This window comes from Rhinopithecus roxellana, chromosome 14 (genome assembly GCF_007565055.1).
Source record: "Rhinopithecus roxellana isolate Shanxi Qingling chromosome 14, ASM756505v1, whole genome shotgun sequence".
NCBI lineage: Eukaryota > Metazoa > Chordata > Mammalia > Primates > Cercopithecidae > Rhinopithecus > Rhinopithecus roxellana.
This window is the reverse complement of record NC_044562.1, coordinates 43491126-43504546: the sequence shown is the minus strand read 5'-3', so window position 1 is coordinate 43504546 and position 13421 is coordinate 43491126. Positions and strand designations below refer to the sequence as shown.

General features: G+C 41.7%; 1 protein-coding gene across 5 annotated transcripts in view; it reads left to right on the top strand.

The window, feature by feature from the left end:
• Positions 1 to 4480: 4480 nt before the first annotated feature.
• NAB1 (NGFI-A binding protein 1) overlaps positions 4481 to 13421 on the top strand; it is a 41190-nt gene continuing 32249 nt past the window's right edge. Inside the window, exons 1-2 of one of the 5 annotated variants that reach the window (XM_030916522.1) lie at positions 8885 to 9673; positions 10069 to 10166. In XM_030916522.1, the coding sequence (XP_030772382.1) occupies positions 10129 to 10166 (38 nt within the window). In that variant the 5' untranslated portion in view covers positions 8885 to 9673; positions 10069 to 10128. Of the gene's footprint in view, positions 4553 to 4676; positions 4956 to 4978; positions 5594 to 8884; positions 9674 to 10068; positions 10167 to 13421 lie in introns of those variants that run through there. The other 4 variants (XM_030916523.1, XM_010379755.2, XM_030916521.1 and 1 more) reach the window with 4 other exon arrangements.

The window sequence follows — 13421 nt, the reverse complement described above, 5'->3', positions numbered from 1 at the left end:
GTGTTCAAAGGTGTGTCATACATACTGACTGTATATTTTCAGTGGCATACATTATATTCTATTTTCCATGAATTTCAACTTCCATTCAGAAGCAGAAAGAAATTATTCCTTTTCTTTAATTTTTAAACCTGAGAGCAACCATAAAAAAAGAACGAGTTCATGTCTTTTGTGGGAACATGGATGGAGCTGGAGACTGTTATCCTTAGCAAACTAACCCAGGAACAGAAAATCAAATACCTCAGGCTCTCACTTACAAATGGGAGCTAAATGATAAGAACTCATGGACATGAAGAAGGAAGCAACAGACACTGGGGTCTACTTGAGGGTGAGGGGTGGGAGGAGGGAGAGGGGGAGAAAAGACAACTATTGGGTAGTGGGCTTAATACCGGGGTGATGAAATAATCAGTACAATGAACCCCAGTGATACAAGTTTACCTATGTAACAAACCACATGTGCCCCTCAACCTAAAATAAAAGTTAAACAACAACAACAACTTGAGAGGGGAAATCTGGTTTTCTGAGAGGGGAAATATATCTGGTGATTTGGCTGTGAACTGTGACACACTCCACAGCACGGATTAAAATTATGAGCAGGCCTGTAAAATAAGCTTCTCCCAAATCTACTCCTAACAGGTAAAAAAAAAAAAAAAACCAAGTCAACAACCTGAAAGAAGGCTTTCAAATTTTTAAAAAAGTGTTTTCAAAATTTAAAACCGTACAAGTGATATTTATTTAAGCCATCAGAAGTAGCTCTGTCTTGCCCTTACTTTTATAGATAAGGAATAAGCCTGGGATGATATTTGCAAGAGATAGAGTTAAGAATAAACACATGAATAATAGATAAAAAACAGAATTTGATATATTTCTCAGGCCACTTTCCAAATGGTGTTAAAAATTCAGAATCTGGTGTATTTATTAACACTTTGTCATTCATTTAAAAAGAAATTCTGTACCTGAAACTCTAATATGAATTACTTTAGGAACATTCTAAAATTACTTCACAATTTACACACTGCTTCAAAACATATTGTAACTCTTAATATTTTATTAAAAATGTTATATATTTAATCAGAAGTAGGTATCACGTATTTTAGACACTTCTATTAGGAAATACAATTCATGCTAATAACATCTACAAAATACAAAAACTGTTAGTTCATGTTTTCCATTTCATTTATTCAACAAATATTTATTAAGTGACTACTATGCGTCAGCCAGTGTTCTAGCCACCGAAGATACAGCAGTTAATAAAATGCCATAGCTAATAAAAAAATTCTGCCCTCTTGGAAATTACATCCATGTCCTTTAGGCTCTTGTTGAAATGTAACATGAAACATGATTTTCCATTTATAAGAAAATTATTTTTATTTTACTGTGATTTGCATTAGGAGTATTACAAAAATAATGTAGTCTCATTCCTCAGTAATTAGTTTTTATATTCATCTTTTAGAGTGCATGAAAAGACAATAAAAACTATAAACAGAGACAAAACATTTTCCTTTGTCTTTTAGACTTCCTTTTGTTCTCCTTATTTTCACTGTTTTATAGCAAAGCCCTGGGGGCAGGGAACCATCCATGACTTACTTGTCTTTGTGTTCCAAGCATCCAGCCCTAAACCTGGCACATTCTTGGTGCTCAACAAGCTGTACTGAATAAATGAATAACTTCAATGTACAGGTATTTATAATAAAATCACACCAGGAGAAACCAAAACTATTGCATGGACGTTTAACAAAAGATATCCAAAGTGGTCTGAATGGGAACTATTTGTGTTACCACATTCTTAACACCTGTCTGGGATGCCTCCAAGAACACTCTAAAGCCTTGAAACTGTTTGATCTCTTCCAGAGGGCCTTCAGAGGATAATCAGACACCATAATTGTTACCTTCCAGGATGGAATGTGCATCTCTTTGCTTTCCTCTAACAAATCCTCAGGGCGTGGGAGTGGGAGAAGACTGTGTGTGTGCTGGAGTCGAGAGGAGGTATTAGGGATGGCATGAGTGACAAAAACTGGTAAGGTAGAAAAAAAGAATCCATCGTCTGACTTGTCTCAGATACAGGCGATGCTTCAGTTCTTTTTGAGCTACCATATTGACTACAGTGTTGTCATACAGACATATAGAATTGGATGCTTAAAAGCTTAAAATTTTATCTTTCCTTCATTTTCCTTCCTCCCACCACTTCCCCCAGCACCATAGGGCATTTAAGGCAAAGTAAAGTGGGCCAAAAATGCCATTGTTAATGTGGGAAGAATACACTATCTAAATGTGCCCAGAAAACAAACAAGGATAGATTCCACTGTTTAACTGTAGAAATCAGTTACAAGTCAGAAGAAAAAGTTATCTGCCCTGACACATTTCCTTTTCAGCATCATGTTCAGCCAGACACAGACAAGCTTGGGAAGAGGATTTAATGTTGTTTCTTCCAACTCTGGAAACAATTCCACTTGAAGGCTCAACACTTCAGGTAAGACTACTAATTTCGTAACTCATGAATCAGTGATTATATATCTTTATGGAAAAAAGTTCTTTTTCTCTAGCTGTTCAGAACCAACAATGTTTGCAAAACATCAAGATTCCAGAGAGAAATTAGAAGAGAATTTTGCAGATTTCGTTGCCTGAACATTACCTTCCCCAAGAGCCAAGAAATTGCCTCAATCTTCTTTAACATAACCACCTTTCTCTTTAGTAGAACAGGATCCACAGCTGCAAAAACCGTGACAATTAGGGAGACTAAGAGAAACTTCCAGCAGTGATTTCTGCAGTTGAAGAATTTCAGGAATTAAGCAGCCTTACTCTTGAAATATCAACTCAACTACTCCAGACAAAACCTGTCACTAATACTGAAAAGATTTAACTTTATATATATATACCATTGTGGCATTACTCATTTCTATAACATGATTTCGCAAAAAGAAAAAAAAGGTTCTGTACTTTATTAAAGTCTTTTTCTTTCAATATCATCATCATCCTATCCATTGCTGCAACATAAAGATGTGGTTTGAAGAATTTCCCATCTCAAAGAATGCCTTGTATCCCCATCAGCGAAGTAGGCACACTCTGGGAGGCCAGCCAGGATGTGGGAATGGCCTCCTATAAAACTGAATTTTTATGTGTATGTTAAAATGGGATTCTACCTGTGTTTGCAGTAGTTTTATATTAACGAATGCTCTCTAATCTTCAAGAACACAATGCTAAAATTCTTTAATTTTTCCATTGTTTGCAAAGAATGGAAATATAGATTTAAAAAACAGACTTCCAAAATTTTTTTGGCAATAGCTTAAGTACTTTTTTTTTTTTTTTTTTTTTTTTTTTTTTGAGACGGAGTTTCGCTCTTGTTGCCCAAGCTGGAGTGCAATGGCACGATCTCAGCTCACTGCAACCTCTGCCTCCCGGGTTCAAGCGATTCTCCTGCCTCAGCCTCCCAAGTAGCTGGGATTTCAGACCTGCGCCACCACGCCCGGCTAGTTTTGTATTTTTTGTAGAGAAGGGATTTCACCACGTTGGCCAGGCTGGTGTCGAACTCCTGACCTCAGGTGATCCGCCTGCCTCGGTCTCCCAAAGTGGTGGGATTACAGGCGTGAGCCCTGGTCAGCTTAAGTACATTTTTAAAGGTGCTTTAATACTCCGGTTAGCAAAGTTTATGCAAACCAAAAAATTCTATATTGTGCCTTGGGAACTCTAATTTAACACACACTAGCACTATACTAGCGCCGTAGTTTTTCTACACCATGGACACAGAAAACATTAAACAATAAAATAAAAGGCAGATTTTCAGGAGGTTAAAAAGGTTGGAATGAAGTTACCCGGCTAGCGCGACAGTTGTCAAAGGTGTACTTCGGACTCCCTGGTTCTAGTCCTCCCTCCTCCTCCGGTCCCAACGCCAGGGCGGAGGTGAGGAGGGGGCATGACGGGCGAGGCAGAGATGCTCTCCCAGCCGCCGGTTCTTTCAGCGCCGCGCACCTGCCGCCCCTTCCTCTGTGCGGTCGCTGCCACCCTCCCGCCGGATGCCTCTCCCCCCCCGGGCAGGGGCGCACCTGGATCACCTGCCTCCCCGCCTCCGCCCGGAGCTTGCAAGGGCGAGGGGAGCCCGGCGCGCTTTTTTTTTTTTTTTTTTTTTAAGTCAGCCTCCTAGGGAATGTTGGATTTGGCGGGTGTGCTCTTTGAAATACTATATCGGGAACCTCACACATAATTTTTTTTTTTTTAATTGCAAATCTTCCCAGTTCACTCCGCAGCTGGAAAGCAGGCCCGAGGCGGCGTCCCCCACCCGTCTCCCTCCAGTTGTCCCCTCCCCGCGCCCGGAGCTGGACTCGCGGGAGCCGCCCACTCCCGGCGCCCACTTGGTTCCTCCCAGCTGCCGTGTGAATGGGCCGCCCTCCGGATTCCGCGGAGGGGGCGGTGGGAAGGGGCCGAGCCCCGAGCCCAGCGGCCGCCCCCGCCCCCGCCCGGCGGCGGCCCACGCCGGGATCTGCGTCACTCGGCCGCGCGTGGGCGGGAGCCGGAGCGGCGAATGTAGCAAGAGCGGAATCTCCCAATGTGACATCGCGGGGTGGGGGAGTGGAGGCGGCGGCGGCGGAGGCGGGCGGGGGAGGGGGAGGAGGGTGCAGCCCGCGCGGGGAAGGAAGGGTAGGGGAAAGCAGGGGAGGGGAGGGCAGGGCGCGGCGGGGGAGGCGCTGCCGCCGCCGCCGCCCGCGCGCCGCAGCCCGGAGGAGCCGCCGCCGCGGCCAAGCGAGCGCCGTCGGGGCGGGTGGGCGGGAAGAAGCGGCGGGCCCGAGCTAGCGGGGGGAGCAGAGAGAGCGCGCCCACCACCTTCCCTTCCCCCTTCGATGGGAGCGGGGGCGTCCCGGCTCCTGCAGCCGCCAGAGGAGGGACAGCCGGGGGCCGTCGCTTCGGAGTTGGGGCTGAGCAGTCCTCGGGGAGAGCGCGCCAAGACCGCTGCAGCCGCTGGCTGAGTACGTACCGGAGCGGACGGTCGCCACTCCCGGTCCGCCAAGTGCGGGACGCTTTCGCGGCAGAGCGGCCGCTGGCGAACTTGGGGCGGCGGAGTCGCGGGGCCGCGCGGGCACTTTGGGGTCGGTGTCCGGGGAGTGGGCTCCGCGCGGCCGCCGCCGGAAGGAGAGGGCGGCCCCGGGCTCGAGTGGGCGATTCCCGGAGACATTCGGTGTGCCAGGGCCGCGGGGAGCGCGGCCCTGACTCGTGCATTTTCCCTCCGAGAAAGCTTGGGGTGCCGAGTCCGTTCTGCCAAGGGGGCTGGGGGCGTCTCGCGGCGCTCGGAGGAACCGTGGGGCGCTGTGGGGGTGTGCGATGTGGGTTGTGAGCGCCAGCCCCAGAGTTTTGCAGTCGCCTTTGTCAGGGCGGTCTTTTTGTTTGTTTACTTTATAAAAGTGCTGCACTTACCGTCTCGATTTTCTTCTTGGGTATCCTCCCCTTACGAATATAGTTTTCTTTTTAAAAGCGGAAGGAGAGTTTTGCGTGGAAGTGGCTTACAGAAACTTGGCACTGAGGTGCAGGGAAGCGAGAAACTCTTTGTGCCCCTAAGGCCGATGAGGAATTTGCAAACATGTGGGACGCACAAGCCTTGGATGCAGAGGTGTGTGTGTGACCTTATCATGGAGAAACACTGAAAATACTATCCAATCTTTGTGGTCTGCAAGCTCAGAGTTTCCAAAGCTTGAGATAGGAAACGACACTTCTGATAAGCCTGAATGTTGAAGGATCTTGGGGAAAGGGATAGTTGAGATGGAATATGCATTTGTAGATTCTGCAGACCAAGTTTTGCAGCAAGTGATCCGGAGGAATCGTAGAGTTGCATGTACTTACTCCTGGCTTCCTGAGATTCGGGAGGCACCGAAAATTTTGCGATGGCTGTTAATTTAAAATTTCATCTGAAAGAGTCGATTTGGAGTAACTTGTCACTACCAGTTGGTTTGCCAGTGACGTGTCTGCCAACTCAAGGAGTGCAAAGATCAGAAGCTGAAAGAGGAATTCTCAGATCTTGTTTAAAAACATTTTGGCAGTTTTAATAGATAATATGAGATTGCATAGGAACAGAGGAAGCGAATTTAAAATAGATTAGTCACGTAGGAAATGCTTAGCTGTTGTTAAAGTATTCACGCAATGACTTACCTTCCTAGGTTTTCACTGTTTTGAAAATTTTTCCCTGAACAACATACTCAATTATGATATTTCATAATCTGTGTGTGTGTTATAAGAAGTATGAGAAGAGAGGATGCATAGGATTTGCTTTTTTTGTTTTGGGTGGAGATTGAGCTTTTCCTGAAGACCTGAAAGAGCTGCTCCTGATCTAATCTGAGTGCCAGTGAAAGTGGCTCTTAGATGAAAGGCTATCTTTTTCTCCTCCATATTTGTGTCCTTTGAGACATTTAATATTATCCTTTCATTTTTAAAAGTATTATATTTTGTCATGGGTATTAACATACAAATAAGGGTTTTCATGAGACTTTGTAGATGGCTGGCTAGGTCAGCCTTTTTTATCCCTGATTTGGTATTACATATTGGAACATTAGGTCTTGAAAGAAAATTTCAAGGAACTTCTGGAAGAAGCGTTCTTGTTTCAATTTTATTATTTTTGCCATTTTGCACTAAAGTTAATATGCCATTTCGCTATTTAAATTTTTTTTTTCTTGGCTCTGATGGTCTCTTGTTACTACTTGTGAAGGTATCAGTAATAATAGTAATAATGAAAACATTGAGGCACTGTAGATTTTTATTTTATTCTGCCTGCTAATTATGAATGTAATTCAAATGACAAATTCTTAGAATTACTATGGCTGTTACAAGGACGTTTAGTAAGCTTATATGTCTAGCAAATAACTTGGTCTATCTAATAAATACTTTATCTCATCTTATTTCAAAATTATTAATTCAATTGAGCAATCTCTTTTTTGTAAGTGGCAAATATCATCCACTGTCGTATGAGAAAGTTAATAGATGTTTATTCTCCTTAGAGAAACAGTGAAAACATTAGGTATTTTCATCACGCTATAGCTAAGAACCTATTGGTTTATTAAATATTTGGGGGGTTTGCACTGTGGATACTTCTTTGAAAGAAAAAATTATAAAGTGGGGGACATCTTTGACGAATTTGTTAATGAACTTTAAATATTTAAAGTTCAGGTTGGATGAAAACAGAAGTATGTCAGTTTCTAAAGAAAATATAGACATGGGGTCTCGCTATGTTGCCCAGGTTGGCCTCAAACTCCTGGGCCAAGGGATTAGCCCACCTTAGCCTCCGAAGTTATGTCAGGTTACATTGGCCTAAGACTTAGGACTCATTTATTCCATTATAACAAGCCTGGAGCTGTTTTTTGTGAGTGCTATTTATGTGCATTTTTGGAAATGAAATCTTTGTAAAATTTACCTTTAAATGCAAAGCTGTGTTTTGGATGGAAGTGACCATTTTATAATATGTTTTAAACAGTTTAAGATCATGCTAATGTGGAATCAACCCGTCTATGCATATTTCATGGTGGAATTTGCTAAACATATTATAGCATAAATACCCACTTGAGCATAATAGAAGGTTGTTAGCCCCTTTGCTTCGGATTTATTTTTATCTTACCTGCTTCTTTTATCCTTTTCAACAATAGAATGGTACAGTTACTATATTAAATGCAAATTCCCTTTCTGATCTGACATGTTCAATAAGTCATACAACAGTAGAATATACTCCTTAAACTTAATGGAACAAGTTGGAAATTTGAGAAGTTGATGCTTGGAAAAAATAGTGATCCTCGTCTTGTAAGAATTCGCAAAGCTAAAACATACCATTAAGCTTTCAAAGAGTTTGTCATTTCTCACTACATTGTATTTAGGGGGTGATCCATTAATTTGCATAGTATATTTAATGATTTTACAGAGAAACTTCTGAAAAGGTGAAAAAACTTATAAATATTGCCTGCATACTCTGTACACAGTGGGTACTTAATGTTTGTTAAATGACTTGATGGTAGGTTGGTTGAGGATTTCCAGCCATTATATGAAATGCTAGTATTTGCTTATTGTTGTTATAGTTAAATGAATACATAGTTATTTAGCAAAATAAATCTGGTTTAGTTTTTTCTAATTTTGGAAAATAAATTTAATCTCACACTGAAAATTTTTATTAAAATTTTAAGGTGTCTCTAAAAAATTTTTTTTTTTGGAGACGGAGTCTTGCTCTGTGCCCCAGGCTGGAGTGCAGTGGCGCGATCTCGGCTCGCTGCAAGCTCCGCCCCCCGGATTCACGCCGTTCTTCTGCCTCAGCCTCCCGAGTAGCTGGGACTACAGGCGCCCGCCACCTCGCCCGGCTAGTTTTTTGTATTTTTTAGTAGAGACCGGGTTTCATGGTGTTAGCCAGGATGGTCTCGATCTCCTGACCTCGTGATCCATCCGCCTCGGCCTCCCAAAGTGCTGGGATTACAGGCCTGAGCCACTGCGCCCGGCTCTTAAAATTTTTTTCCAGCTTCATTCGGGATTTAGAAACAAATCAGTAAGAAATGACATTTTAAGTTTCCCAAATTACCCTCAGTTCACTAGAAGGTATATATTTAAGTCATAGCTAAGATCCAAAAGTGTCTTGATTTATATGGTACACCGCTTACTAATATGTGCCTAGGTAAATCATTTGGAACTTGAAACACACATGGGAGTTAGTACTTAGGGCAACCCCGCAAATGTAGCTGAACTACATTTAATCATTTTAGCTTGAGTTCTGGGTTCTCGGATGAAAATAAAAGCAAAAATAATTAATTGCATAGAGCAAGCTTGTCCAACCTGAGACCTGTGGTTGCACGCAGCCCAGGAGGGCTTTGAATGCGGCCCAACGCAAATGCATAAACTTTCTTAAAACATTATGAGGCTTTTTTGCCATTTTTTTTTAAAGCTCATCAGCTATCGTTAGTGTATTTTTTGTGTGGCCCAGGACAATTCTTCCAGTGTGGCTCAGGGAAGCCAAAAGATTGGACACCCCTGACATAGAGGCTCATCCTTCCCTAAGTCAGATTCTTGCTTTTCGTAAACCTTTTCAGTTTCAGCCTCTGGTGTACCCATTTCACCCTTCTCCCAGGCCCCTATACCTTCAAGCTATATTCTCCTAAACTTGGACTACTTCAGAGGCTCTAAGTGTAGTCTTTCTGTCCTCAGATTTCCTATTTTCATTGTCCCCATTTCTCATCTCAATATTTCATTAACGTGCATCAGATCTTGTCTAGATGTTAAGAGGAAAACAATCTGGTGGAACTAATTTACCTTAATCTGTAAATGACTCATGAGCTCTTAACTCTTTCCAAGGTTTTTCACATTTTTCGTAAGTCTGTAAGAGGTTGCTATTGACTCAGATAATTTTAAAGTAAAAATTGCAGGCTGCGTTGGGGGAGAGAATTTCTAGTCTTCTGCATAAGTAAGTTAAGCCTTACTAGGATTTTGCCCTTGGTTACTTCCCACTCCTGGAAGTGTGTGCATATGTGTATTGCTATATATGTTTGTGTATGTGTATATAATAATGATTCTCATAGCATGGAGGGGAGAAGATGCAAGAACAGTGATTATAAATCCCTTTGACTATATGGATTATTAATGAGATACATATTTGATGATGACTTACACTGTGTTTATAGGAACAGAGAAGCAACGACCTAGGATCTCATGACTGAACTTGAATTCTTAAAAGGCAGGTGTTGGGGCCGGACTCGATCCATGATGTATAACACTAATCACTTGTAGTTCCTGTATTGGGAGAGCATCTTTTGCTTTCTTGGGAGAATAGCCATGTTATAGGAGTGCACCATATAGCTTTTTAAGAAAGAACAAGTATTAAGGATGAGAGAATGAAAAGGATTGTAGCTAAAGTAACAGGATGCCCTGTTATTGGATTGGCAATTCATTGAGATACCAGTTTACACAGAAGGCCCCCGTTTTGGAATATGAAAGGTTGCTGATCAGATTCTGACTCAAGACATTGAGTTTCATTGCACAGCAACCTTTCCAGAAATGTTACTTATCATAGAAACTTTGCTAGGAATAAAGGGAGACAAAAGAGTAATGAAACCTAATTCTGCCCTCAAGGTGCTTATAACCTAACAGTGACTTGTTCTGCAGAGCCAGGCATGTTGCCTTCCTTGTGCCATGACTCCTTCACAGCTGCACAGCATTTACCACATTGTGTCAGTCTCCGCTGCTTGTCTTTCTCCTTGCTGATAACTGACTCTCCATGAAGAACTGTCTTTCCTCTGTTCCCCGGAACTGGCTTAGTTCATGGTGTATTTGAATAGTTCAAAATATAAGAGAGAGAGACAAAATGTTGTGGAGTTGGGAGAAGGGCGAGGACAGCTGCAGCCAGGGGTAGTGGGAAAGACGTTTTGGGAAAGGCTGTGGAGGTTGGAGGGGGAGAGGATACCTGGCACAGGAGCAGGGAAGTGGAATGCATATTTGAGGAATGCCTAATGTATCTGCTTGGAACAAGTATATGGGCATGTTAAGGAACAGAGAAAGGCTGGAAAGAGATAGGCTTGGGTCTGGGGTGCCTATATGAGTAGTTTGGATTTCTTTATGCACTGGTGGAGAAGTTTGCAACTTTGTAAACTTAGCATTGCAGTGCGGGATCTATTGAAGGTGAAGGAGCTTTTTTCAAAGTTGGGGCAAGAAACAAACACTAGAATCTGGTGCTTTTGAGGCAGAGAAAGAAGTGGTGTAGCCTAAGGACATGTAGATTTGAGGAAGAAAGAACCAAAAGCAAAAACGGAATCCAAACTTACTTAAATCCAGGAAACTGAAAAGACTCGCGGTGCAACTGAAAGAACTAAGAGAATTGGAAAGAAGTAGACTTGGGAATCTGGAAGAGGGGAAGAAAATGAGAGAATGTACTTGCTTTCAGACACATCAGATTTGAGGTGTTGACAATGCCCAGGTGGAACGCCAAATTACAGTTTAGAAGAACAATTTGGGCTGATGGTTCTGAACTTTCCAGGTGTGAGGATAGCTTTTTAAATAAAAAAATTGCAAATATTCATGACTACTTTTAGTATTTGTTTTTTGAGAATACATATAAAGACAAAACAAAACTTAAGTTATACTTTTAAGTGAGTTTTATTTTCCTAAATAACAGAAGTGTCTGTTTACCTTCATTTGCAAAGTAGACGTGTGTGAGAGGCATCTTTTTCACTCAGCAGTCAGTGCTTTGTGTGCATTTGGATTGGAGAACACTTGGAGTGACTCCATGGCCCTAGTCCAAGCTGCAAATACAGATTTGGAGGTCATCTGCCTATAGTGATAATTAAAGCCTGGAAATGGGTGAGATCATCAAAAGAAAATTACAGACACACAATAGAAAAGAGATGCAATATAAAAATTTGGAGAATTCTTAGAATATAATGAGAGAAAGAAGGAAAAACAAATAATACAGCATTACCAAAGTAAGGCGAAGACCATCTCAAGGAGTGATACCATGTAGCAGAGAGATTAGTGAGAGAGAGGCCCAGAGTTTTGATAGAATGGTGAGCCCAGAAAACAAGCTGGTCTGAGTCAGGTTCAAAGGAATGGTTCTTCTTTTCCCTAGTGACAAAGGCCTCTGTCCTATCAAAAAATCCTCACATCCCAGCTTGGAGACTGTTAGGGAAATTTTGTTTTCCATAGCGAAACAGCAGTTGACCAGTACTTTGTGGGCCAGACTAGCTCCTTACTTCACTTAGCACAGTTGGAACCTGGCAGGTGACTGATGCTACCCTGTAAGGAGCCAAAGTGAGTTTTTAAAAAAGTTTTGTAACAAATGATTACTGTGTAAAAGATCAGTGAATAACAACAACAAATGGTCTTAATGCATTGTTTAATTCCTCTTCCCCTGACATCATTGGGATTCTTTTTATTGGGCTGAGCAGGGGGAGGAACATTTAAGCTGGTGGAAGTAGAAGTTTGCTGTACATTGGCAGCAAGGCCTCAGAGTTAACTTTTGAATGCAGTTAACTGGTTTCTCTTAACTGGAATTCGTTGAAAAGTCAGAGTGGTCGTTCCAGGATATCTTGAAAAGGTCAGGTAACAGTAGTTTTCAGCTGAGTAGATTTACAATACTATAAGCTACCTGTATGTAACGTGTTAAGGACCCATTTTATATTTACTTCAGATTGGAGAGATACAGGTAGAAGCTTTCTTTTGATTTATTTGACCTTCATGTTGAAGCATTAATGGTTACAGATTTTGTGAAAACAAAATCTCGTAAAAGTTTTCTTTCAAATCACATCAGGTTAATGTATGAAAGGGTGGGTGTTTAAATTATCACAGCAAGCTTTGGAAGGAAACGGAAACATTGTCTTAAAGCAAAAGCTTAGTAGGAAAACTCCTTTCCCAGTAGTAAGTGTGGGCCTCTAGAAAGCCTCCAGGGACTGAATCGGTTACTTAGTTATCTTGCATCTATTATCTTGGCTTTGGAAATATACACTTGGTCCTATCAGTCTTTATGGAGATATTATATTCATAACTACTTTCTTACCCATACAGAGGGCTTTCTCTTAAGAACTAGGGGGTTTCATTTTTTTTAAATCGGTAAAGATGAGAAAGGATAAAACTTGAAAATTGTTTTCTAAAATCATTGCCTTATCTCAGAAGAACAAAATATAAGCTTGGGTGTTTTCATTCGTAAGTTTCTCATTGGTATTTGTCTAACATATATTTTTTTCTTATTGCTCATAAAAAGATGAAAAAGTATTTTTCTAGATGTCCTCATGTAATCTCTCCTCTATTCCATAATGTGAGAAGTACATATGGTGAGTTAATTGATCACCCTGTAAACCTTGCAGAATTACAGTCCTCTTATAGAAAAAAAAAAAAAGACTGTGTGTGTACTACTGGGAAGCCCCACGTCTTGGAACTTCTGTGTCTTCCACAGTCTATTTTGATCATGTGTATGTATATACACATTATACATGTCCTTTTTTTTTTTTGTATTCTTGCATCAAAAGCCTATGAGGAATTGCATGAGGTATATGATAGGAAAGTAAGTTTCCTTTCTTCCACCTCTGACACTTTATAGCAGCCCTTCTATTTGGTATAGTGTAGTTTAATAAAGCCCTAAACTTGGGTCTGTAACTCCTGAAAGCTCTGTTGTTGTGAGTTAGTGCCCAGGTGGGTGATAGACTCTCCCTGGAGTGGAAGGACACACAGAGCCTCCTTTAGGTGATTTAGAAGATGCAGGAACGTTTTTTTATCCGGAGGACTGAGGTGGCATGAATGTGAAGTTTGACCTAAAGAATTACCTGGATCATCACAGGACCTGTAGGAGTTTGTGGTGCCTGAAGGATTTATTAAGTAGGAATCTTGTGCAGTTTGTCAGATTTGCCTAATCATAGGAGTCTCCTGAGATGCATCTCAGGCACCTGGGAAACTGTATTTTTCAAAAGCACCCCAAGTGATTTCCTGGGTGTTAGTAG